The 27,427-nt window shown below is 42.1% G+C and overlaps 1 protein-coding gene across 2 annotated transcripts in view; it reads right to left on the minus strand.

Moving 5' to 3' along the window:
* The window catches only part of HOMER2 (homer scaffold protein 2), a 324,814-nt gene that overhangs the window by 291,195 nt on the left and 6,192 nt on the right, over nt 1–27,427 (minus strand). For both annotated transcript variants that reach the window (XR_011338307.1, XM_069867011.1), the window contains exon 2: nt 9,876–10,032. Coding sequence is in view for 1 of the 2 variants with exons in the window: in XM_069867011.1 (XP_069723112.1) it covers nt 9,876–10,032 (157 nt within the window). In the remaining variant the exon portion in view is untranslated. The remainder of the gene's footprint in view (nt 1–9,875; nt 10,033–27,427) is intronic.

The raw sequence follows: 27,427 nt of genomic DNA on the forward strand, positions 1-27,427 counted from the left end.
CCTGTTCACTTCTCAGGGACAATTAGCTTTGGATTTCAGGTAGTATTTAATGGTTGACAATCATTTATATTATTCCTCATTTGCCATCTAACAACCAATGTGCACTTGAATGCAACCTCGCAATCCAGAATCGAGAAAGAAGCCATGTTCGGGAATTATTTTTTTTAAAATAGGAAAATATTGCCTTGAATTCTGTTTACTGCTCGAATTTTAAGAATATACAATGCAGCACAGTTTATTTATAAACTCCATCTGGCATGACTTGATTAGAATGTCTGATACATTAATTCTCCTAACAGGGATTTCCAAGTATTAGATACCTCCGGCACTACAGCAGGGGGGAAGAAAGGAACAAATAATTGATATTGCATTTTCATTGGACAAGCAACCCTGAAGAGTTTCATGAAGCACAGCTTATAGGAATATTTCTTTATTACTTCCAGATGCTGAACTTTTAAAAAGAGGGAGTAAAAATCCCAGATTATAACCAGTGCTCATTTATTGCAATTTTTGATGCAAGTCGCTAGTACCCTGGGAGGAGACTGTAAAGTTCGAGGGGTTGGAGCGTGTGCTCAGTTTACCTTTGGGCACATGGTTCCTCAGGCTCCTTATAATTTCTTTTGGAAGAAAAAGGCAGCGCAAAGCAAAACCCGCAAGAAAACTGAGCACCACTGTGCGATCTGGAGAGCAGCTATGAAAGCTTTTATCAACTTTAAATGTGCCTATTTCAGGTTTTGTTTTGAGCAACTGATGAAACCAGAAAGATGATGGAAAGCATTTGCAAATTCCACCATGTTGCGCCTACGTTAATGATGTTACTAAAACCCTTAAATTTCTCCTCAGTTTTCACCTAGCTACAGGCATGGGTCATTGTCACCAAAAATTTATTATGGATTCTTCAAAAACTTTGCTAAGTTCAAGGACCATGACCTGAAACAGGCATGCTTTGCTTGATTCCAGTTTTTTTTACAAGAACATCATACGGTTTAATTAACCCCTTCGGCATGTTCAGATGCCACATTCATGCTTGAGTCTGGTGATCAGAAACAACTCTGTGTGAGGCAGTTACGTGCTGAAACACTTTGTTTCATAGAGCTTTTGCAAGAAATTTGATGGAAAACCTACCCAGACCAAAGTTTCTCTACTTCCTGGACAGTGGTGCGCTCTTTTTTTCTTTTTAAAGATTAACAAATAGTAGTAATGAAAATGTTTCCGCAGCACTGATCTCTCAGATTCAGTTGCGTGTGGTCTTTCCACTGAGCCAGTGACACCGCATGCACTGTACATACAAGCAGGAGAATGAGCCAGATAGGATCAAACAGTGCCAGATGTGCTTCTGTTCTTCTGGCACGGATACAGCTGTTGCCAGCACTTTATTATCTTTTCTCCTAAACTTACTAACCAGCTTCTGAGGGATTTACTCCCAGAAATAATCCAGACAGTGAACAGAGGATTTTTCACATTTCAAAGTTAATAACTTGGAAAGAGATTAATATAGAAATATTTAAGTGATATGAGTTCTACAGCTGAAGACTTTTTTCCCTAAAAACCCAAAATACATCCTTAGCAGATAATCAGGATTCCTGGCTGATATAGTCTCAAGGGACCCATAAAATTAACTTTGCTCCACCTCTCAGGTTTTGACAAGCTCTCTTTCACCTGCAGCCCCAGGTCTTGCTTGTGCAGCACACGTCCACCGGTATAAACAATTCTGCAATTAGCACTGCAGCTCTTCCCTAACATTGTATTTTTTTTATACTCTGAATACTCAAGGACCCATCCACACAAGCACACTCAATGTTACGAGCTCTACTCATCTAAACCAGTCTTAGTGGCTGCTAAAAATTCTCCTGCAGACACAACTTCAGGCAACGTACTGTCCTCCCAGTTATTCAATCCTGCAACTCCTCTCAGCCTGGGTTTCTGAATACTTGATATCACATTAAGCAAACAAAGGCTGATGCAAGTGGGTAGTCTCATCCTTAGCTGACAGCTCTGCTTCCCCTTTATGTTACATTTCTTCATCCCTAATTTCTAAAGAAAATGCTCTCAAGTGATTTTAACATCTAGAGAGAAACAAAAATGCAAGTAACTTTATGGTAAGTAAACCACAAATATAGAGACCATTTTAAGATCACTGGGGAGTGTTATTTTCCTTAATTTTATTCACTACTATTTCAAAGACGCCTTTGAGAAGAATGTGAAGCCCTGGACTATATAGCAGGAGGTGACACTCAGGTGTGTTGACCCCACATAGGTGCTGATCCTCAGTTTTAAGTGTGCCTTTCATTTACTATTTGCATCTGTCCTGCTTCAACATCATCAACCCCAGGGTTCACATTTCTCTCTGATACTCCACATGCTGAATGGTTTATACCTTCAAAGGACACTTTGGGCACACCCCATACTCTCGAGGTGCCTGACTGGCCATACCACGCAGACACCTTCCTTCTGCTACACCCGCACCCCAGTCCTCACCAGAGCAGCAACCTCTGCCCGCATGGCACAGGCATCACCTGCTGATAGCAGGTTTTCCTTAAATCCAGAGTTACCCCTGAATCCTTCAAAACCCTGGAAGCTGCATCACCACAACTCTTAACATCTTTGAATGAAATCAGGAAATACCTATTAAAACCAGCACAATAAAGATATTAATTACTTACTGCAAGTTTCACTGTCTGAAAGAGAGAGACTGGTCCAAGCTTAGGTTAGGCTGGTCTGCTATGACTCAGGGCAGGTAGATAATTCTCCTGCTCTTATTCTGCTCATCGTACAAAATGAAGGAGAACTTCACTACGAAAGGAGCAGCTGCCTCTCAGAGAGCTGCTTAATCTACCTTCATTATTTACAGCGACCACAAGCCCAAAAGGGACTGCAAAAAGCCACTAGAGACTCTTCAGGCATCTTTTACAAAGTACTTTGTTTAGTACAACTGGTACCAGAACTTATTTCTGGCAGACGAGCACTGTTCTCCAGCACGGGCTGGGAAATCTGAACTAAGTCCACACTGCAGCTGCCTATGAAACACACTCATCTGATTATAACGCATTAAATGGCATCAAATTATTTTAAAGTCTCTAGTATGGATTCACAGCATATAGGCATTGATATAGTTGCTCAGTCTCAATGGTGAAGTACTTATCTATTATATAGTGTATGTATAAAGATCATAAATTCACAACTAACGTTTTTACTTAATAGTCATCTCACTAGCATAAATGCAATGAGATGTTTATTATAACCTGCACACCAACTGCATGCTGAAAGACAGGATTAGGCATTAAAATTAAATTTTATAACATGTTTTTGTATTTCAAAAGATGTTCTACTCTTTTATGTGGGGGATTAATTAGTTCCATTTGTTGGAATTACTCTTTTATGGTTCCGGCATCATCTCCAGTGCTTCTAATCATGTTGAAATTAGCTCCAATAGTTCAGGAAATACTTAAAGTATTATGATAAAGAGAAGAAGGCCATCAAGTACGCTCAAATTTCTGTGTTACAGCAGTCAGTCGGTATTGGAAATCTTTTTTACAGCATATGAAGATTTCTTTTGTGGACAGATATGGCCAAGAATACTTGATCAGTCAGTTCAGAACTCCAGAAGCCAAAATCTGGTCACCTTTCCACTGGCTTACCCTAATGTCATGTCACTCTTAAGCTGGGATATGTCTTATGGGCTCTTCAAACAGTAACAAGGGTCCTACATCGGCTTTTGATGAAAGGTCTTTTCTTCGTGTTGGTCCTCAGCGCTGTAAGTATAAGTAGTATCAAGCCCGTGCTTTCCTGACAACACTCTAGGGTTGGCTCTCCTTCTGGGATGACCAAAAAGGTGGTTGGACTCAATGATCCGATGGGTCTTTTCCAACCTGGTGATTCTATGACCAGAAAAGAAAGGATTTCGCACCCAGCCCGGAAGAAACAACATGAAGGGCAAAAAAGAGCACAGTAGAATAAGTTTTGAAAAAAAAGAAATATCCATCTCAGTTATCACTAGTAAAGACAGGGGGAAAAAAAAAAAAGTATTATTTGCTAATTTAATCAGATTTTACCAGCAGGAGCTCTCTGGAAATCATAGTCCAGTCAGTACTGCAGTCAGCAGGATAATCTTCTGGGTGAGGAGCGGGACTTATCAGTATTTCATCAGGCACTGGGGAGCCAGCTCGGACCCCAGCAGCACCACAGTCCTCTGGGATGCACACAGCACTCCTGAGAAGCCATGGCCATAAATAAAACTAGGGCAGGCAAAGTTGGAAATAAAAGATTCTCTGTCCCTTTGACAAAACACACATACACGCTCACCCACATTTCGCAGAATCGTAGCATTTGATTCAGGATTTCTCTATACACGTTAAAAGAAAAGGCAATACACCACTTTCTAAGGTCACTTTCCATGTTCTTTTTATCCTTTTATCTTTTGCTGCTCAAGGCTATAAAACATCCTCTGATCAATTCATTACAAAACTATTAAACCTGAAAATTTAGGCAGGTAAAAAAAATTACGTATTTTAAAGAAAAAGTTATTTAAAAAATATAAACCACGGTACATTGCTCCACTTAATTCTTTGAGCACAGGGTCAGGCAAACAGACACTGATATATGCAACTTTATCAGAATGTGGAGAAAGGAAATTTGAGTCATTCAGCTCCTGTTGGGCAGGTGGCCTAGATGACCTAAAAAGGTCCCTTCCAACCCAAAGCATTCTATGATTCTATGATACTTTGAATGCCCAGAAAGAAGGTGATGTGATTGCTTGCACTACACATTATCACAAATCAGGTCCGTGAGGTCTTAGAGGCACAATTAAATGCTGCCACACCAACACAGGCCCCTGGCGAGGTACGCGTTGACAGAAGCCTTTTTTAATTCAGTGCAAAAAAAATTTGTAATAGCTAAATTACTTGGTAGTTTTCTCCTGAGAAAGAGTTGCTATTGATTTAATAGCTAAATTTACGTCAATGAAAGAAAAAAAAAAAAGAACATAAAGCACTAGCTATTTGAAGGAATTTCATCCATGCTACCATACCCTGCAATTCTTTTCCTGTGTGAAAGGAAAGCTTCTTAAATCTAAGAGTCACCTTTTGGCAAAATACCCTAGGATATTTTTAACAACCATGTCTTAAAATAATTCCATTTCCATGGGCAAAGAAAATAATTTGTTTTGAGTATCCAAACACAGCACTGGAAGAACTCTGAATTTCCTCTCCATGCGCCCAGGACGCCTGCCTCCAGTCGTGAGAACAAAAAAAGCGTGGTCGTGAAGACGTGGGCAGCTATTAAATTAGGTAGCAATTAGGACTGGTACAGGAACTGAGGCAGTCAGAAATGCATCAAATATTAGCAGATTTACATATCACCCTCTCTTAATTCCCTAAGTCTCTGCTACCACATGCTGCTGGGGCTCTGTTCGTGTCAGCTTCATTCCGCTCTGGAAATCCCACCGTCCGTTCTTGCTGTGACACTCACTGACAGATCCCATTATACCGGTACATGTGCCACTTCATCAAACAGCCTCATCATCCTCCATAACGTACTGAATTCACTTCAGGGCATATTATGTGAATACTGATTGGCCAAATTTGGCCCATTTTCTTATTCTTGCTAATTGCAATTTACTTCAGAAATAGACCCACTGATTTCACTTTCCCAGCAGAGCTATTTTTCTGGTTCTCTCATCAATATTTTCACACACTTATGCCCAACTTAGCTGCTGATCTTCAATATTCCAGGCAATTGTTAGCTAGCAAGCTCTTTTAAATGATGTAGCAACTGGGAATGAGTCTCAGCCAACAACTTATTTTTCTCTGAAACACAATGTCTTTGTTTCTGTTGCATGTATTTAACACAACTACTCCTGCAATCTATTTACCTTTTCAACTCTGATTTTAATTTTTTCTAGTCATCTGATTAAGCATTTCACAAAGACAACTTAGGACTGGCATCCGGGATGACTCTTGCTGTGTCTCTTTTCTTTGCTGCTGCTGTCTCAGAATGTCTCACTTTACACTTTATTGCCAGCTATTAATTTTTAAGATAGCTTCTTATTCCTTATTAACAGCTTATTTCTCAAAAGATAAAAATCATGTTGTTGTAATCACAGGTTCTGTAGAAACATAACATCTGAACATCTGAAAATGACAAGAGGGCCATGTTTCTGGGGGATTATATTTCCTTCTCAAATTCAAACAAGTTTCTTATCCTTTCGCCCTCCACTAGAATGTTTGGATAACACATATTTCCAATTTACAAAAAATAAACAAACCCAAGAAACAGGGCACTACCATGCATTATTCCTCCGGATGATGGATGATACCCGTCTGAGTAATTTTTATGCTTTCAAACTTTCTTTTCACCTCTAAAAGGTGGAATAATGTAGGTCACTTCTAATGAGGAGCTCTGTGTGTGTCTTTCCCCACACACTACCCAGCAACCAGGCACTTAACAGTTCGTGTTCTCCCTGCATCATCACCATATTTTGTCATTTTCTAACAGGGTTGACTTTTGCCCACAACACTGGGCATTTTCATACAGCGAAGCCTCTTGCCTGCCTCATTACCTCTGAATCAGTGTGTGCCCTTGCATTTTACTGTATCATTTCCTCCAGCATTCATTATTCTACAGTTTAAACAGCCAGCCTCTGGCAAGAAACTTCTTAAAACATCGTGATGAAATTACTTTCTTGACAACATACAAGTCAATTATAATGTAATTAAAAAGATATATTAATCTATTCCATTATTCGGTAACGGTATCTTGGTTAAGATCATTCAGTGCCTGCTTGTACAGTGTCTGCAAAATCTTTTGCTATAAATTGTAAGCTACTGTCTACAGCAGCTGTTTTTCTATGAAAGACAAAGGAATTACAATACTTATTATCTTCTACCTTTGGAAGGACAAGGAATTAAAGCAGTACAAGCCATTTTGAATCTAGTTTCTCCACTTCTCGTGGCTTGACTCCTAGGCATTTCAATGGGTTTTTCTGTTGTTGGGCAGGAGGATTTGGAAGAAATGTGGGCACCTGGAAGGTGTGCACTCTCCATCATCTTAGACTCCTAGTTTTCATGAGCCTCTCGCACATCCCTCTGCAAGGGAAGAGTTAAGCTTCCTTGAATTCACTCTGATCCCTACCTTTACCCTATTCCCTTTCTGTCCCATTTTTCTCTTTGCTGCACTGTCCATCTTCACCACTGCTGCATTTACTGTTATTCCCCATCACCTGGCAATGGGTAAGGACCCAAAGGCAGGGGCTGTGCCAGCAGCAGAGCCAAGCGACTCCCCTGCCCCTCTGCCAGCCACGCTCACAAAACGAGTTCCTAGTATCTCCACTTTTAAACACACAGGCTCAGTGATCCCCTGAATCCCTCACTTCAGCCCTGCAGTACTCCCCTACGCCCTCCTATGACCCAGGGTATAGGAATGAGGGACAGGGATCAGTTGGAAAGGGACAGTTTACACATGCTGGGAGAAGAGGGAATGACAACAGCAGCGCTCATGGGTTTCAGCAGCCCAGTGCTACTCCACTCTGCCCAGCACCATATGCTGAAACCTAGAAGTATTTTAGAAGCATTTGGTTGCTTTTGTAACCAATGAACAATGTTTAAACAAAGTGACTGGTATTCTTGATCACTTTAAAATATTATTATTGTTTCCATGTATTGTCAATATAAGGTAAAAAATAACCCCAAATTAATCCAACAGCTGCATGCAAGTTGGATTTAAATGATAATTTCTCTGCAGGCCAGTGTGCATCATATATGTTTGTCTAAAATAAGCTGTTAGAATAGCCCCTTCGCAGTTCAGACAGGGATGGAGAGTTGTACGAGATACTCATCCTCCATCAACCCCTTCCTCCTAGGGCCAAGTCTCTTAATTTACTTGAGCTTCATCTCTTTTTGTCTTTAAACCAAGGATAACTTCCGCCCGTGGTGATGCTGTGATACTAACACGTGTGATATTTGCTAACACACATAAGACTTCGTTCTAATAAGCGAGGTGTACGCAAAGCAGGACACCACCAACTGATGCTGTCTATATTACTCCTCACAGTCCTACCCAGTTTCATTTTTGGCAAGAAAAGTAGGTCAAAATGCTAAACAATAGTTGTTTGAGGGAGAAACGCACCTTTTAAACTTATCTGGTTATAAATATCCTTCTTTTCCCAAATCAGCACTCTTAAAACAGGCAGGGAGGGTAACGGGGGACTCTCCAGAGGCAAGCATGAAGGCAGCATCTTTTCTCAACCTGTTCCTTAATCAGCAAAGATTCAACACAAGAGGAATAATTCACGTGGCCAGCAACGGATTCTTGGTTGGGAACCCCCAGGGGAGGATGTCAATCATGGAAAGCTCATCTTCTTCTGGGACACATTAAAATGGGGGATGACTCCTTCTGAACGTCTTTTGGGCTAAAAGCAAAGCTTGGATGCCCATCGTGTTCTCAGCAAGCGTTTTGCAGTTCTGGGCAGGACCCTCTGGCTATGGGCATCTGGCTACGTATGGGCATCTGGCTATGGCTATCTGGCTACGTTGCCCCTGCAGATTCTCTCTGCCACACACAGTAATTACTGTCTTTTCATTAATTGGTCTTAATGCATGCATGCACATTCACAAACCAAGCCACCCACTGCTGCGAGGACAGCACTTTTGGTTTGTAAAGCCAAGAGCCCATCGCCACCAGCACCAGCTTGGCCCAGGCAGGCACAGGAGAACCGTGGGGCGTAAGCAAATCTGCAGGGGTCCAGCTTTCCCCAGCAATTTGCACAGGTTGTGTGTGCAGACTGCAAACCGAGGCAGCTGGGGCAGTTAGCTGGTGTTTCTGGAAATGAACACTGTAATGATGGTGATATATTAACTCTGTACCAATGTCAGTGAAACATTACCATCAATTTAAGCAGGCAGTATAGCTGATTTATAAGCCAATATATAACCAAACGTAGCACAGGAGATGTTTGGAAAAACAAGTATGTGAAACAGGCATAACAAATAGAAAAGCTTTATTAAGGGATGATTTCTGAGATCTCTCTCTCTCCCAGGACAGTGGTATTTCAGATATCCTCATCCAAACAGGAACACAGATAAACAGGTTATAAACTTGTCTTGTTGCCCTGTGGTTTGTTCTTTGGCAGAAATGACCGATGTTTTTTTATACATGAGTGAAATGTTCTAATTTTTACCTCCGACTGGGGTCTGCTAGGGGAAAGCAGTGACCTTACAAGTTACTCTGGGGGAACTACTTAAAAGGATAAACCTAATACGTCATTAAAACTGTTGTCTGAGCAACCCATTCCATTCAACTGATCAGGAGTCTTAGAGGAAATCCTTCAGCACACTATCTGGTAATGCGAAACAAAATAAGAAAAAAAGACTGAAGGGGAGAAAGCCTTTACGTCTAATTAGTCACCTAAGGCTGATGAACTGCAGTGAGAAAGCTGAAGAAAATTAAGTGCTAATGTGTAAACAAGTTCAACTAGGCAAAAGTGAATATGCATTTATATTTAAAGCTCTAGCCTGCACATATCTGTCTCCTCATTCCCTTTAGAAAGAATTTTTTTTTCCACTGAAAAGGTCTCAACCTTATCTATCTAGTATGTACAGTGATTTTAGATACTGGGCTGCGGACTCTATCTGGACAATTAAAGCTCTTGGCTCATTAAGATAGTGAAGTCAAACTAGTCAGAGAGAAAATCAAGTTTGGCAAAATCATTTTTAGGCTGCCCTGTGTTTTTCCAAGTATTACTACAAGCACCCATATTAAAAAAGAGAGTATTTAGGAAGGTAGGTGCTTTACATAGCCCATTTATATCTATCTTCAACCAGGACTGACAGTCACAATCCTCTCCACACCGTAAACACGCCAGGGTACCAGCAGCCTCCTACCTTGGCTCCATCCACACTGATAATCCGATAGCTGTTTCTCGTGCTGTCATAGAAGTAGGAAACAGTTACAGCCTGCTTGCTTGCGGGAACCCAGTTCTTCTTCGTGCTGGGGTCAATTTGGAAGACATGGGCTCTGGTGGTGAAGATGGGCTGTTCTCTGGAATAGGGAGGGACAGGAGAAATGGATGCATGAGTCTGAGGAAGATGAAATGTCCCAGAAGCCCAGCCTTGACCAGGCATGTTGAAAGTACAAGCCTGGCAATCCCCCAAGTGAAAAGTCAGAGCAGTGACACTGCCAAGCCATAATCCAGCCTTGGGTACCTCTCCTTGGCATCGCTAAATGACACTCAGTGCTCTGAAGTTACTGCTGTAGCCCAGGAAACAATCAGCTTTTTTCTCCCCATGCTATACTTATGTGGTACCCACCTTTTCCTCAAAATATTTATTTCCAGAGGACACTCACATGCATTCTTTCTTTCCCCACCCATATTTTTGCAAAAGCAATAACAAGTCCCTCCCAGCTGCTTTTCCTCCTGCTGCACATTCACATGAACCACTACCTACAGCCAGGTTTCCTCTGCAGATGCATCAATGATTCCAGTGATCTATAGGCATGGAATAATTGCTGAAATCACACTGTTCTGTGGATGTGCACAGAAATTTCATCAGAGGCAAAAACATTCAATTATCCTGGGGAGTGAGGGGTGGGAAAGAATCATAAAATCATAGAATCATAGAATCACCAGGTTGGAGGAGACCCACCAGATCATCGAGTCCAACCATAAAGAAACACAACCAAGCCCCTGTATTGATAGATACTGCCTTTCAGATCAGCTATCAGTGGGTGAGGTACTACCTCGGACACTCCGTTCCTAAACAAACCAGCTCTCCTCAGATGCTTTTACTCATCAAGAAAACAGTGCACGCAGTGGTGAGGTTTTGTTTTACCTTCAACAAGTGACAATGCAAGTCACAATGAAAAAAATCAGAGAAGATGCAGGACAACGAGAACAAGATGCGATACACACAAAATCATCCAGGGTGGAGGCCAGAACTAAGACTTGCTTAAAGGCCATAAACCTAAATTCACTTCCAACTATACCTTTAATCCAAGTTTAGAAGCAGAAGTGAACTACAAATCAAACTCTACTGTGCTTTTATATACATTTGCATGCTTTTAGTTCTTAAAAGTTACAGTGTGTAACAGCCAATATTAAGTGCATTGCTCAATATATTCTTACCACATATAAAATATCATATCATGAATAGTTACAGTTGACAGTTATGACAGGACTCAAAACCAATTGCACAACAATTGAGTTACCGCCCAAAAATGTTTACCACATGGAAACTGAAAGGGCTGCCAGGCTGAATTTTGCACAAAGCAAATAAAAAGAGGTAGGTGGAAGGCCAGAGAGGTCTCTTGCTCTCATATGCTGTGCTTTTCTATTCATATAAATAATTCTCTTCTATTATTATCAGTTCCATAGTTTTGGAACTATGTTTTTATTAAGATTTTCATAATCTTCAGCTCTTTGTACATCCACCTGTGCGTTTTTAGAGTAGAATAACTTCAGGTAGTGCACGTAGGAACTGTATCAAACATCACACGTGATCCTGACCATTGCAGTTATATTAAAATTCAGGAGAGTAAAATCACAACTATCAGGTGGAGAGATCTAACTGTAGAATTAGTTTAGAGAAGATGGAGTGAGCTTGCAAAGCCCAGCGAAGCCTCAGGAGGACGAACGACAACAGCCTTCTCCTTACAAGACATATGCAAAGTTTTACATTTTTCCAGGGGCTGCCATGCAGGTTTCTGGATGGATAACCATGCGGAACTCTGTAAAATGCTTAGATGAAATAAATGGAAATTACAATAGGACTGTCAGGTTACAGCTGTGAAAAAGCAGTGTTTGTTTCAGCTCTTCCTTATCAGTAACTCACTGAATCTGACTCACTTCACACGCTAAAATCGATGCGGTCCTTAGCTGGGAGGAAAGAAAGGGCAGGTCTCCATAACATTTTTTAAATATTTCCGTCATCCATTAGACAGGATTAACAACGTAACGCCCACAGGGTCATGGGGTTTGTTTGCAATAAGGAATGCAGGGAAGAGATGTTTCCCCCAAGCTACTTACCCTTTTACTCTAAAAATATGTAATTTCCCAGAGTGAAGAATAATTTTGAATTTATTTTGCCTTTTACTTAGCTCTATATTTTTAGTGGATTCCACTCATAATTGTTTCTGCCAGTGGTAATATGACCTATATATTGCAGTCTAAACTTTCAAAAGTTTCAGACTTTTCCTTCACACAAACCTATTCCACAAACAACTTGAACTCTGTCAAGTCATCTTAACAATACCAGAAACCACTGTTAAAATTATGCCTTGCCTCTCTGCAGCAGCAGTAGCAAGCGCATAAAGTACGTCTAGAGATAACAAAAGTAGAATGAAGGGAAAATCTATCTGTCTCCTTTTTTTTCAGGAGTCTTGTAGTAACCACTGCTGTCAACAGTGGATAAATTAACAGCTATTGAAGCTCAGGGCTTGAATCATAGAATCACAGAATCACCAGGTTGGAAGAGACCCACCGGATCATCGGGTCCAACCATTCCTATCGAACACTAAACCATGTCCCTCAGCACGTGGTGCTTTTGTTATAAAGTACAGGGAAAATCTGACTATGCTTCTAATCCCTATGATTATTAAACAAAAAGTGCATTTCATCTTCCTGGGTGCAAACAGCAGCCCTAGCACTCACAAAGATAGTATGCTAGTTGATAAATTACTTTATTTTTTTTAAAGAAAAAGGCAAAGTGATGTGTAAAGTTCAGCATTGTAACTCATTCAAGATAAATGAGCTGTTGACCTTTCATTGAGACGAAAATTTGGAAAGGCCAGTTGGATGCTCTCCAGATATGCCTTTGACCTTTCCGTCGTAGGCAGCTCTACAAAGCAGCAACACCCCAGGACCGATTTTTGACTTCTAAAGCAGACGAAGCACCCTCACGACACAACCTCCCAGAAGGATTTCTCAGTGCTGGCTCGTAATAATTAAGAGGAGATGCATTTCTCCAGCCACGCTTGTCCTGACACAAAACCGCTGTCAAACCCACCTGCAGGTCCATGCTCGGCTGTTAGCCCAGGGAGAACAAACCCATCACCAGGAAACGGTGCCACCAGGCTTCACCTCATCCTATAGCAGGTCAGCAAAGACAGCAGCGTTGACTGGAGGTGTTTAAGGCACGGGTGGACGAGGTGCTGAGGGACATGGTTTAGTGTTTGATAGGAATGGTTGGAATCGATGATCCGGTGGGTCTCTTCCAACCTGGTGATTCTATGATTCTATGATTCTATGACCAACTCCAATGGTGCAGCTTTTAAGACAGGGGGAATATCCCCCTTCATCACACCCCTAACTCCTTTGACCAGTAAAGTACACACAGGCAACTATAAAACTGTAGTAGTCAATTTTCAAATGAAATGCTGAATTAGGCACTTTTAAAACCTTGCAGAGCTCCAAACTGAGAAGGATTATTCTGCTTTACTCGCTTGCAACTTTTGGCATTCAAGAGGGCACTTTACTGACAGAGGAATTACTTAATTTTCCTGGGTTTCTTTCTTTTCATTTTACCAGCAATTCATCAAGTTTTATGCCTAAAGCAACAGCAATGGAAACCTGAATTCCCACAGCACATCCCGTGTCCTTTGAACCTCTGTAATCTGGTCCTTACATGAAGGTGCCAGTTTGCCCGGGGAGGCAGGCGGCAGCAGCGCTGCCAGCCAGGCTGCAGACTCGTAAATCAGAAGACAAAGAGAATTTATGAATGTTTAAAATCTCATTAATTTTAACTAAAGTTGTTAAAGATTGATTAAATACTCCATTCTAAAAAAAAAAAAAAATCTGTTTAAAAATCAATTTGACATTAACATCCAGTGTTTAGAGTAAAGCTGCTTGAAAAGTAGCAAATGGAGACCTAAATTATAGCTAATAGCTTTGTTTAATAATGCAGATTAAGACAGAAAATGCAGTTTGATAAGATTTTTTAATTATTAAATATGGCCGGCATGTTTTATAAATATGATCGCAATTTTCAAGTCATGGTTTTATGCATTTTATTTGACTTTTAATTCCATCCTCATGAGACAAATCTCAAGTAAAAAACAGGCATTCTCCATTAACGTAAAAATATGTCGCAGACCTTTTCTAAAGAATTTAAAAAGCAAAAAACCAAGACTCCAGTGCTAACCAACTGCACCCACAGCTGCGTAAGATACGGTATCACTTTCTGGTTAATATACAACCCTGGCAAATGTTACAAGTGTGTGACTAGCTGCAAGCCATGTGTTTTATATTACTCTTCCTAATCAATGGGAATGAGCTCTCACTTAGGAAAAGTTCAAACTATTTAATTCGAGGTACCTTGTTTATCGTTTGAATCACAACCACAAGCAGTGATTTAAATCACTTCAGCTGCCTTTGCTGACTGGCAGCCAGCGCTCTAAGGGCTGCGGGATATTGGTGGCTGGTGGAGCCGCGGCACAGCCAGCCCTGGGAGAGCCAGTTGTGAACATTCCTGTCTTTGAGCAATTTTTTTGGCAATAAACACAACACAGTGACCTGTGGGGCTGCCTACAGGATCAGCACCCAAGTTCCTTCAAATGTGCAAAGCATCCAGTGCACACTGGGTGGACTCGCTGACCGAGCAGTAAACAGAAAGCGCGAAAGCAGCTCCTTTACTTGCAAGATCTGAAACATCAAACATGCTTGTGACCGGAGCTCTGGTACTCCACCAGAGGCAAACCCACTATTTGCACATTTTGCTAAGACTGTTATTAACAGATCACATAAAATTCTCCGTGAAGAGGATTCCTAGTTTACAGGACAGGATTATTTGTGTTCTCTCCACACTTAGACAGCTTTGCGTTGTCTGTCTAATCTACCAATTGGAATAAACATGTTTTATCACAAGAATACGTGCTCCTACAACTGCCATTTGGGGGTTCCTGCACACACTGAGGTTTATACTACCTGACAGTGCCAGCAGATGTGCAGCGATTTGCCATAACAAGTATTAGATAATGATGACCTTTCAAGAAAGAAGAAGAGTACGTACGAGCACAAAATCCTAGATTGTGATGTACCCCGCTTTGCTGGTCATGATACAAAAAAACTTATTTGCTAAACGCAACATAAGCTCAGTGTCAATAGTGATTGAGCATCACTACTACTGCCTGACAGCGTAATAAAAAGGACTAATCCTTTATGCTTATCTTCAGATATAACGTAATTTGGAGCGCCATTTGCATTTATTTGCAATAATCCAAGAAGCAGCAAGGTTGCTAAAAAGAAGGGCACTGTTCCCCCAGCCCCCTCGCCAGGCACAGCCAGCGGCGCAGGGAGGAGCTGCCCTCTCCTCCTGTGCAAAAGCAGGACAGTAACAGTGCCAGCTCCCAAAACCACACAGCATTATCCCTGCCTCAGCACAGCTCCAAAGGCTAAGAGCACATGAGCAAGGCAACACGTGCCTTCAGTCCCAAACAAAACTGAATAAATAAGCAGCAAGCTCTCCAGTCACTTCTCCATGAAGGTGTTTAAAAGACGGGTGGATGAGGTGCTGAGGGACATGGTTTAGTGATTGATAGGAATGGTTGGACTTGATGATCCAGTGGGTCCTTTCCAACATAGTGATTCTACGATTCTATGACCCCAGCAGTGACCAAATATCCCCTTTCAGCCGGTAGCTCTGCCAGCACCAGGGGTTCCCTGCCCTGCTAGGCTGCTGCCGCACTGCCTTTCTAGATTTCACTGTTGCATGGTGTCCCTTGAGTTCACGGATGGAGATTTTCTCCTATTGGAAATACTCTTCCTAATGAAAGTCCAAAGAAGTAATGATGCCTAAAAATTACCTGTGAAAATACTGGTTCATCTACTCTAACACTACTCGCTTGTTCACACATGTGCATCTCAAACTTCAAAAACAACTAACACCTCTCCCTGATCTCCAAAATCCACGTAAAGGCAGACCTCTGATGAAGGATGTAAGTGTTGGAGAAGAAGTTACAGTTCGTGGTGTGGCACACGGTAATTAGCCTACCAGATGCAGTTTATACACAAAATTAATCTTTGCTCAAAGCAACAGAGAGAGTCCTCTATCATCTAGCCTGTTACCTCTACATATTGAAGGCTCAGGTCTTTTCAGGAAGCGGAAAACCAAACAAATTGTTTTCTTAATGATGACTAAGGTTGAAGTGAGAGGAACTGGCCTCACCACTGGCACTCCAGTTAAGTGCATCCCCCTAACACCAAAATCGGGGCAAATAGTGCTGTCCCAGCCCAGTTCCCTGAAATACCGTAAGCTCAGCATCCAGCACAGCACAGGCAACGGAGCTGGGGAGAGGGGAACATTAAACCTGCACATATTACAGATGTGTGAGCAGCAAACTGGCATTATGAAAGCAGGCAGCTTGCTCCCCTCCCAAACTGGCATATGCTAATTAATCCAGGTCAGTCAGATCTCATCAGCTACGACAGGCAGGTTCTGGTGCCGGCTGCCAGCATACACAACCAGCACAAGTGAAGAGCCTGTTTCAGCTTGCAAGGGTACAAAACTCAGTGTGTGAAGCAAGCAGGTGGGTAATGGCTCCATTTTACACCTGAGGAAACAGCCATTGAGAGCGAGATGGCATCTTGGGACAACAGAGCCAGCAGCAAGCCTGGAACTAAAATTAAATCACCTCATTTGCTCTGCGTAGCTTTGCTATCGCTTTCATTGCAGTTTAACACCAAATCTTCTGCCCAGCGAAGGTTTTGACTACGCGAACTCAAAGGCTAAACCGACAGCTGAATATTCACCGCTCAAAAAAAGCAACTACTCTAAAAATTAATAGTCTTTATAGACCAGAGGGAAGTGATCAGTGGTTTTAACAACTGCTTTTACACGATGTGGAGGAAGGTGGGACAAGATGCCAGCCCTGCAAACCACCCACCTGCAGCCAGATGCAAGTCTGCCCAGAACTGCTCCACGGACACGCTCAGCGCCCTACGCCCGAGCAGCTGCTGTTTGTCCAGCAGTGCAAACACTCCTCCTCACACAGGTATTTCCACAGCAAAAATTACTTGGAAGGATGGAGAAGCAACCCTGAGCAACACAGAGCCGGAAGGGCAAGTGCGAAAAGGGAGAGTGTAAAAAAATAATAATCATAAATACATATGCAGGCACCCCCTCAACTGCATTTGTTAGTACTTTGTCAGCCAAGCGCTGTGCTCCCGGGTCGTGTTCCCAGCTGCAGGGTGGAATTACGGGTACGCAGGAGGATACAGGGAACAACTTCTGAAAAAAAAATCATTAATAGAACAGATATTACACTGTCCCTAAACAAGAGAAAACAAGAAAGAGAAACAGCTATTATATTATTATATAATTATAACTGACTCAAAGTCTTTCTTTTCTGTCTTTCAGCTGATGAAATTCCCATTTTGTAGGCAGACCTAGGTCGTGCAACTCATTCAAATAACCATAGGTGTGATTCTCTGGTGCCCACTTTACACTCGAGTTGATAGACTCACCTGCAGAAATACATTAAATCCATGTAAAGCCTTCCGATTTTTTTAGGCTCCTTCTTTCTTTTTTGACAGAGAGGATGTATTATTGTTAGCAAAAGTGCTTCTTGCATTTGTAAGAAACATAATAGTTATAGTTACTGAGACAAAAAATAATTAGAAAAAACCCTAGCTAGCTAAAGAGGAATTTCCTGTTAAAAGCACAGATGCTAATTAAACTAATTTTTGATTTGTGGATGAATAAGTCCAAAAGAATAAATCTTCAGGACAAAATCTCTCTGCATTAAAATCATTGCAACATCTGTGAGGTCTCACAATGCCACTATGACTTTATGAAGTCAACATACAAATTAAAAGGCTTAACTTCAGCAGTGAAAAAGCTCACACGTTATTTTTGGGCTATCTCCAGATGGCTATTAACCTTTGAAGGCACTGTGAATAAACACTCATGCACAAGTGACAGGAACTGAGAGGAACCTGAACTAATCCTTCACAGGTAAGGTTATTTATTAGAAGAAAAACACGTTGAGGAGGGGCTGTGTGAAATTGGTCACAGTACTCTGATTATTTCAAAGATTTTTTTGAGAAAACATTGAAAGGGGATCCATAAATTTGCACCCCTGGTAACATTTACACAGCCTTCTATTTGCATAGCAATAAATTCAAACCCTATTAAACTGAAAGAAACACTTGCCCTCTATTTAACCCAGCACCTCTCCTACCCTTGTTGACGGTTGGACTCGATGATCTGGTGGGTCTCTTCCAACCTGGTTATTCTGTGATTCTGTGAAATGAGGCCACATCAACACATAAACAAACCCCCAAAATTTTCCTCTTTCTGTTAAAAATGACATCGTCTGGGTTTGCCCCAGCTCCAGCAGAGTTAATGCTTTTAGCACAGCCTCCTCCGTGGCACAGTGTCTGCACTGTAATATTTCAGCCAGCGATTGCCATTGTAAATTGAAGGTGTAAATCTTGGAGGAGCGAGCAGAAGCCTGTAGGAGCAAGCAGCCTGCCTGCTGCCAGCACTCCCCACCCAGACACAAACCCAGGCACCGATTCTTACAGCTCCCCAGGCTCTGGCTCACCAAAACGTACCCCATGCAGCCGACGTTAGGAAGGATGAACCGCGGGCACACGCTTCCCTTTGCCATTCACACATCGGGGGCTGCTCTGGAAAGCTCTCGGCAAGCCCCTCTGCTGCAGCAGGAAGGCTGGAGCAGGAGGGACCCCACAGGAGCTCATTTTGGTGGGGTGTGCAGGGCAGAGGTGGCCAAAAGGGTGGCCCAAAGGTGAGAAACACTCAGCTCATCCCCATGGGGCACACGCTGGGCTCTGCTGCTGTCGGGGCCATCCAAATAAAACCACAGTTCTGCAGTTCCCTGTGCCACCATGAATTTTCTCAGTGCACAGAGAAAACACTGTGTGGGTTGGTTAGTTTGTTTTACAAAGGAGAAAAAAAGGAGCCAGCGTGCAGATCTGAACTGTGTCAAGCTCCTTGAGCACCACCCAAAAGTGAGAGGCAGCGTTCCTCAGAGCCCTCACCTGCCCCGCAGGAGCTCCCTAGGAGCCTCCAGCCTCCACCTTACTGGGGGAAACGAGGGACCACAAGTCACTCCTGGGTCTCCTCACCCCACAGCAGACACTGCATGCATCTAGAGGTGGCATTAGTGAGGAATGATCAAAGAAGACAAAATTTTGGAGGACAAAAGTAATTTATTTTGCATTTGTAAATCATGAGCAAAATCCTTTGGTATGCTAGCAGAGTCTATTATTATTAATCCTTCGCACTGCCTCCTGTGTGGCAGAAGGCTGGGGATACTTTGAGGCTGTGTGAGCTATTTGGTTTTTATTTTAAAAATGAAGATATTAAATGCCATAAAATATACAATCAAAATACAGAAGACTGAAGTGAAAGGCCATGTGTGTGCTTGCACATGTAAAACCCACTGACACCACCAGGGCAGCACCTTTCTGTTTAGGACTTTTTCTCCTCCCACGCTATGAGAATTTGCACAGCAGATGAGGTTATCTTCATACAAAAAAATCTGAAAAGTTGATTTTAATCAGTAGCATAATCAAAGCCTCACTATTGCGAAATAATATGATTAAACACTCCATTATTTCAAATGCCACAGAACTAAGCGGATCCTTGGAGGGGAGTACTTTTGTGCACTAATCCATGCATGTAATTATCGATATGCTTTCCCATACCCTATTCAAATGCTCTCCCCTGAGGCTTTTCTTCCACTTATACTAGAGGAAAAAAAAACCCAATCAGCTCAGTTTAAAGAACAAGTTGTATAACTCTTTTTGATCTACTGCCTAAAGGATCAAATAAGAAATTCTACTAACCGTAACGTCAGAAGCAAACGATAGGGCTTTGCCTGTCCCAGTGGCCACCACCACGTGCAGGCAGCTCAGGCAGGGCACGGCGTGTGCCCCGTGCCGGTACGCGCTGTGACCGGAGGTGCCACACCTGGGGTAATAAAACACTCAGCTCCAAGTGTTTTATTAGGTGGCAAGAAGAAGGGTGCCAGCAGATGGCTTAATACAAGGATGCACGCCTTTAATGAAAATTTAGCATGTAAAAATTAAAAGCAATTAAAGAATAAGCAATTTACTCTGTAAGAGATTAAAAGATGCAAATCAATGCCTGCACTGGCTTTTCGGTACACGCATCAACTTGCCTGTGCTGAGAACAGCACCAGGCTGGCAACAGCACTGCCATGTTTAAATAGATTTATTGCTACTCGTCTCCTTCTAGAGCCAGCCATCCAGAAGACAAAAATCACCATGTGTAGTCAAGAGCACCAAAGATGGTGCACTAAAAACAGCAAAGAGATGTTCCGGCACAAGCACATTCCCCTCACCCACTGCTGCTGCCAGGAAAGGGCAAGGTGCTGGGCACAAGGAGCACAGACAAAGCCAGCCTCATTCACAGAATCATAGAATAACCAGGTTGGAAGAGACCCACCGGATCATCGAGTCCAACCATTCCTATCAAACACTAACCCATGCCCCTTAGCACCTCGTCCACTCAATTCTCTACTCAATGCTAAGTTAGGCTATCTGGGAAAAGGCAGATTTCCATTTTCTGGCGATTTTAACAGACTAACAGAATCAACAACCAGACTATTTTGGTTGCCGCTAGCACACAGGCAGCTCCTCTCTAAGGAACCAGGGGACACAGTTCTTGAAACGAATGTATTTACTAGCAGCCAATAAGATCACAGAGTGACACGTTTCTTCTGTTTCAAGTTATAAATACAAAGGAAATTTCAAACATTTAGAAGCTAACGTTATTCATTCTGATCTTTAAAAATGTAACACCATCTGTTGCCATCAGATTTACAGTACAGATCGCAGATACGTACGTTTATTTGCTGGTATAAAAAGCTGTCAGCAACCCTAGTGCAAAAGTGAAGAACCTCTGGTAATCTCCTGAGCTTCAGAGAGAAAAACTACTAAATCTGAAAACTTTAACCAACAGGTGATTTATGAGAAAAATATTACTTATAAAACAAAAAAAACCTCAAACCACTACTCCCCTAGGAACAAAAAAACCCCATACCGGTAAAAGCTACAAACATAAACCGCTACAACTTGTTAACACTGCAAACTGCATGTATTTTCAGGCAATTCTGGGAGAAACTTATCCCAGAAATTCCTGAAGAACCTCAACAGCCACCTATTTCTCATCCCTGCCGCCCTCTCCCCAGCACTTCTGATTTCTGCATGCCAACGCCTCCAACTTTGCGGGTTATGTGAGGTACAGGTTATACTAGGTCCAGGCTATGGGAGGATTTAATTTCAAGTTTCAGCATTCTTCATGCAATGCAGCTTCCATAACTACGGGCTAAAATGCAAATATGGAAAAAAATTACATTCTCATGTCAGTAGAGTCTCAAAAATTAGCGTGGGCTGGCTGAAAATTTGTAGAATAAACAAAACATAGCACATAGTCTTCTTATAAACTTACTATGCAAGATGAGTCTGGGTAATATGTAAAACAAACTAAAAAGTTAGTTATTTTCTGGATATGCATTAGTGATTGTACCTAATCCAGGTTTCAAGGAGGCTAACAGTCCCGGGTGGCCAGGCTAGGACACCTGCCCGGGGCTAGATTTGCAAGAGTGGTCTTAAGTCAGACCCCTGATACTGGCAGGTCATTAGTGATCTTAAAATAAAAAGACCTTGACCTTTTTTTTGAAAAATTATTCACTCTGCTGAAAAGCCATCTTCTCACTTCTCTGAAGTCAAACAAGAAACCTTGGAAAAATAAAATCTTACCCTTATGATGCTAATGATGACATTTATAATGTTTCTAACATTTAACTTTTTGTGCTTGGGAAGTTAATACAACAGGAGAGGATTTAATAATATTTTTTTCCCCTGTGACATCCTCTGTCCTGCTGATATTTCTTGACTGAAAGACTGCAGGTAAATCTGGCTTTGCCTTATGAAATTAAGGTCTACTAGACATAAAAATCCAATTAGTGCTACAAAAATTAAGGCACAGCATTTCATCAGTCTCATTCACACCAACAGAGACTATTTTTTTTCTTCCAGGAAGGATGAAGGACACAGCTGAATGACAGGATTTTTTCCGTCTCATTTATGTATTGACTGTAATAAGGCCAGACAGGTAGGGCCTATAGAAGCACTGATTCTGTCATCAGCCAAAGTTGCCAGGATTATGAATATTGCTACTTATAGATTGATAAATGGACTACATGGACTAATTGTATTTCAGCATCTCTGGACAGATGGCAAAACTTACAGCCATATGGTGATTATTTCCACTGCGCTGAAAGTATATTAACACTTACCAAAATGTTTAAAGTGATGAGATGATCTAAAATAATTTTTCCGTGAACTAGGATAAAAATGATGGGTTCGGATGGGCTAGCACGCCGGGACTGGGCTCTCTCCCAGGATTCCCGTTCAGTGCAAGCTCAAGAGCCTGTGGGCATCACACAGTTATTGATGAAACCGGCTGTGTACTGGCTCCTCAGCTGGAGTGCGGTGCCGTTGTGATAGCCAGGGGATAACACGCCTCATTTTAGCTATTCTGTGTTGCCCTTATTTAGTTGCCACTATTTGCTGCTTGATATGCCAGCTGCCTTGCGAGCTGGCAGCACTGATACAAAAAAATCTTTCTTTTCCCAGTATTTCTTTCTAAATCCTTCTCTGCAGTCTGCTTGCAAACACATGGAAGTTCTTGTCCTGTTTTTAAAGGCAGTCACATACCCGGCCCTGGCCCAAGGAAATGCAGTGCAGGACTCCCCAAACCACGCACAGTAGGGTTCCTGGAGCAGGACTATCCATGCACTACATGCATTTAGCAGTCCCCATGTCTGCCACCAAGAGAGGAATCAACTGGGAGAGGGCACAACTACGCCCTGGCAATCCTGTGAAACAAAGCAAACCAGCTGGATGGCGACCAGAGGCTCATCCTGCTCGCTGCCGACTGGATAAGCCACTGCTAAGTTCTGCAGTGCTACTTCAGCACGAAGCCAGTAGCTCATCATATTTACCAAATGCAAACAAAGCACTCGATGGATAATACGTCAGGCTGACACGCATCCCTGATGACACAACCTGCTTATGGCTGCATCCTTTACTAATACTTTCGCTGTGGGGCTTTGAACCTTTTATGAGATTTATGCAGCAGCAAATTCACCCTTCAAAACAAGAGGAGAGTATGTGCAGGAGACATGATCCTCTTCTGCTCTAACTTACTGCTTACACAGACCAAAAATGTGAGCAAAACCAGCTCAAATTTTAGATATGCTGGTACTATAGATCAATAAACTGTATTACACAACTCATTTTCTGCTTCATTTTCAGAACAAAATTCTGAACGTTTATCTGTTCTAAAATAAGATTAAAAATTATATATTGTATTACATACTAGTGTGTTCTGAGTGTACTCTCATGGTAGTATGCTCCTTGCTAGGGGAGGCAGGCGCTGCCCTTGCTGGGAGAGAAAGTTTATGCACCAGTTCCCCCTGTTTGCCCTAAATAAACTATAGCAAGCCAAGAGCTAGAAATTGAACTCTTCGTAGTTCCTGTGATCTAAAATTAGTGCCTGGCATTAGTATGCAGAATGGATCAAGTACTCAGCTACTAAGGATAAGGCGCCACTTGGTGAGAAATTTTTACTATGCTTTTTGCACGTTCACACTTTAGCACCCTAAGAATTAAATTGATTTGACTTGTAAGGTCTCTAGTATGGATCTCTCTAAGCAGAGTTTTCTCTCAGGAAGTTTCACCATTCCTGAAAGGCAGCAAAAGAGCATTTCAGTTGCCCACTTCTTCCCAGACAACCCAGACTAGCCCTGTGTTTTTCCATGTGCTTCCCCAGCCAACACTGACCCAAGCTCGGAGCCGCTGCCGCCCCGGGCACCAGTGTCCTCCCTGCAGGGAGCCACAGCAGATACAACCTCATTACAGGGGAAGGAGGAGTGCCAGAAGGAGATGGGAAAAAGAAGAGAAAGTGAGGGAAAAGATAACTTCAATTCAAGGTGAAAAGTTTGGGCAACCTTATTTAGCTCATTTAAATCAATTGTTTTTTTAAGGAACAACAGGCAGCAATGAACCACCCCAAACTGTTCCCAGCGGTCATGTGTCTATTTTCTCTTCTAGCCAGTAATTTAGAGGTCATCCTGAAAAGCAGTTGATGAGCATAAACTCTTTACAGTATAACCTCATGTCACTTATGCTAATTAAACAGTTATTTGAAAGTGTGTTGCAAATCAGTGACTGTTACTTTGATATTTCATGGGAGAAGCCTTCTAGAGCTGTACAATATTGCTCTGTGTCCTAAGGACAAGGATGCCAATTCATAAGGCAGGGAGGAAAGACCAAATAGAGAATGCAAAGTGGATTAGATATTTTGATTCTGTTCCAAACTCTAAGCTTAAAATATAAACTTTGGCAGCTTCTCCCCATAGAACTTAAAATGCCAATTTCTAACTCAATGGAGAAAAGGTTTTGCAAAGATCTGAACAATACATACGCAGGATTACCGCTCTGAGACTGAAAAAGTCAAAACAGACTTTTTCTACAGTGGGGAAAAGCAGGTAACCACAACTCCAGGAGAGGTGTTTACCCCAGGCTTCATGAGGAGCTTGGTCCAGCTGAATAAAGAAGCACTCTGTAAAAACACAGGCTGTGCAGAGAAGTCTGGGGAGGCAAAACATGGCAAGGGAGACTGTTGGGACCACCAGGCTATGAACAACTAAGTCCTTGAAAGTCGATGCGCTTTCCATAATAATCAGTTTTGAATGTCTCGAAAACAGATGCTCAGAACTTTCTGTCAGGGGAACTGCTTTGAGGATTGTACGGAAACTTTAAAGAAATCATTTGTCCTTTGGATCTCTCAAAAGACAAAGCAGAATTTCACATTATGCACAAATACACACCCATTCCCTTGCTCCAAAACACAGCGGAAGGTGGAAGAGGCACAGAAGGAAAGGAAAGCTCCCCGAGGAAGCCCAGACACACACACACACTTCTGGATCTGCCTGGGAGGAGGCAAGCGGCCTCCCCGTCTACCCCAAGTAATTCCCAAATCAATAGATTCCTTTCTGCAAGATGGGATCTGATCCTTGTCCCCAGCTACTGTGTTTCATTGTGACTGAGATAAGAGATTCAAGCTTTTAATTTAATTTCCTTGAGTTCAGGTGGGTGTAGTGAAGTGTCAAATCCCTGTTCTCAGTCAAGCTGGTTTCTGCTAGTCTTGAAAAGAACATTAAACCAAATTAGACTCTCTCGTTATGTATCAGCATTTTCAGATCTCTTAAATACAAGTTTATAAAGACCATCTCTATAAACAACAGGCAACACAAAAAGTCCTGTAACTGGCTACATACATGACAAAGAACCATCAAACACAAAACAAAATAACGATGAAATCAGAGAGCTCTCATCCACTTGTGTGCTGTGAAGTTCTAGGCAACTAAATCTCCTTTATATTTTCATAACATAAAGTTCTCCTTATCCAAGCTGGAGGAGAGAGGATTATTATGACAATGATTGGATTATATGTGGACATAAACAGAGCCCAAAGACGCTTTTATCTCCTACTTGTATAACCAAGGGCAACGGTTGCACGGTTGTACATCGTGCCCATGAGCACCTCGGGGCTGCCCTGTCAGACAGAAACCTTCTGGCACGTCAGGAAGGAGTATTGCAGCTTCAGGGCTACTAGAGGTTTGGACTACCTGAAGCTGGAAGAGATTTACTTTAAGGGATTGTGCATAGGTACCTCCTGGTTACAGATGGGGTGATGCCAAGGCAGAGACATAGAGACAATTGCACTGTTGCCATCTCTACACTGCTGTCTGAACTACCCATCAAAACAGAGCTCCTGCCTCATCTTTAGACAACACCATCTCTGAAATAAACAATAATAAAGTGTCAGACTCTCCCCAGGTTTATCCACCCAACCTCCAAGCAGCCCAGAGCCCCAGTGCAGCTTCTCATGCTGGTTGGTGACATTTTGCACATCTCCCCTCAGTGCATTTCTCTTGGTTTTTTTTCAAATGCTCTCATTAACAGTTTTCAATATCACAAAACACATCACATATTCCCACTTAAACAACTGCAGGGAGACATTTTAGATGTGTGCAACAGATTTATAGTGGGAAGCCAAAATACAAAAGCCTGATAAAACCAGGGAATGAAACAAAGGCAACAACAAGGTGTTGCTGTTAGATATTACAGAGGAACTCACCAAAAGCAGAAAACTTGAGTCAGGCACTGCAATGCCATTGATATGAAGGAGCAACACTGTGCATCTCAAAGTACTATGTTTTCAAAAGGAAAAGCCTTGCCAAATTCTCCCAGCTCTGGCTACGCTTCATGTCCTTCCAGGGATGAAACAATACTGAAAATTAGATGCTCACACCTCTGCATAATAAAATTAATATTTCCCTTCAGAGCCATGCACAATTTAAACTTTTTATTTTTCTCCCCTCCCCAAAATAGTGCTCTATACCTGATGAGGATCTACTGCAAAGTGTTGAGCAGAGGAAAACAACAACTATTTATACAGTAAGTACTCACACACACACCATTTCACAGTCCAGAAGGAAGGAGCCTCAGTACAACCAAAAGAAGCTTTAGGAAAAAATATTGCAAAGCCGGCTACATATTTTTAGACATATTCCAAAGAGGTCTTTGCTGCCTTGCTGCACTGCTGTACTAAACCTCACCTGGTAAGAACGTAGTTGCAGGACTTCTACTGTTATGATGCATATGTTAACAGGGAACAACACCCAGCTGCTGGGGAGGCTCTCGGGCCCCTTGATGTGTAGGCAGAGGAGTGCAACTTCTACAGAAAATTTCTTTTTGAAATAGCAGCAGGGTTTGAGTTTCCAAATCCTGTAGGCTGCAGCGAAACTTCCAGAGAGAAGGAAAACAGTTTGTCACATCAGAAATTCTTAGAATCTTGCATTTTGATAAGCCACGTCAAATAAATACAATCAGACTAGTGGGGGGGGAGGCGGAAAAGGAGGATGCTTCGCCACCGAACTGAACAAGCTTTGCACAGTAACCAGCAGTCACGTCAGCTCACACCTCCATTGCCAGGCCCTCTTTCCCCTGTGTCAAATCTGTTCTTTCTTCTCCATGATAAAGCCACAGTTGTTTTGCAGTTAAAGCTCCCAGTCTTGCCAGCCTTCAACATGAAGCCCACAAATCCTAAAACACCTACACAGCAGAGCCTCCTGCTCCCCTATGACTCATTAAGCAGGCTGTCCCGCTCAGTGATGTCATCCAGCAATATCCATTTTTTTAAACAAATCCTAAAACGCCTCAGGCATCAATTATTTAAAATATTATCTTCATTTTAATCCTGACCCCAGTGGCAAAATTACCATTACGAGGCATTTTGAAGTGATGCAAGAAGGCCAAATAGCCTCTAATTGTTGCTACGTCAATGAGGAGTAAGCAGTCAGCTACTTGTGTCACACA

This window comes from Phaenicophaeus curvirostris, chromosome 12, assembly GCF_032191515.1.
Source record: "Phaenicophaeus curvirostris isolate KB17595 chromosome 12, BPBGC_Pcur_1.0, whole genome shotgun sequence".
NCBI classification, from domain to species: domain Eukaryota; kingdom Metazoa; phylum Chordata; class Aves; order Cuculiformes; family Cuculidae; genus Phaenicophaeus; species Phaenicophaeus curvirostris.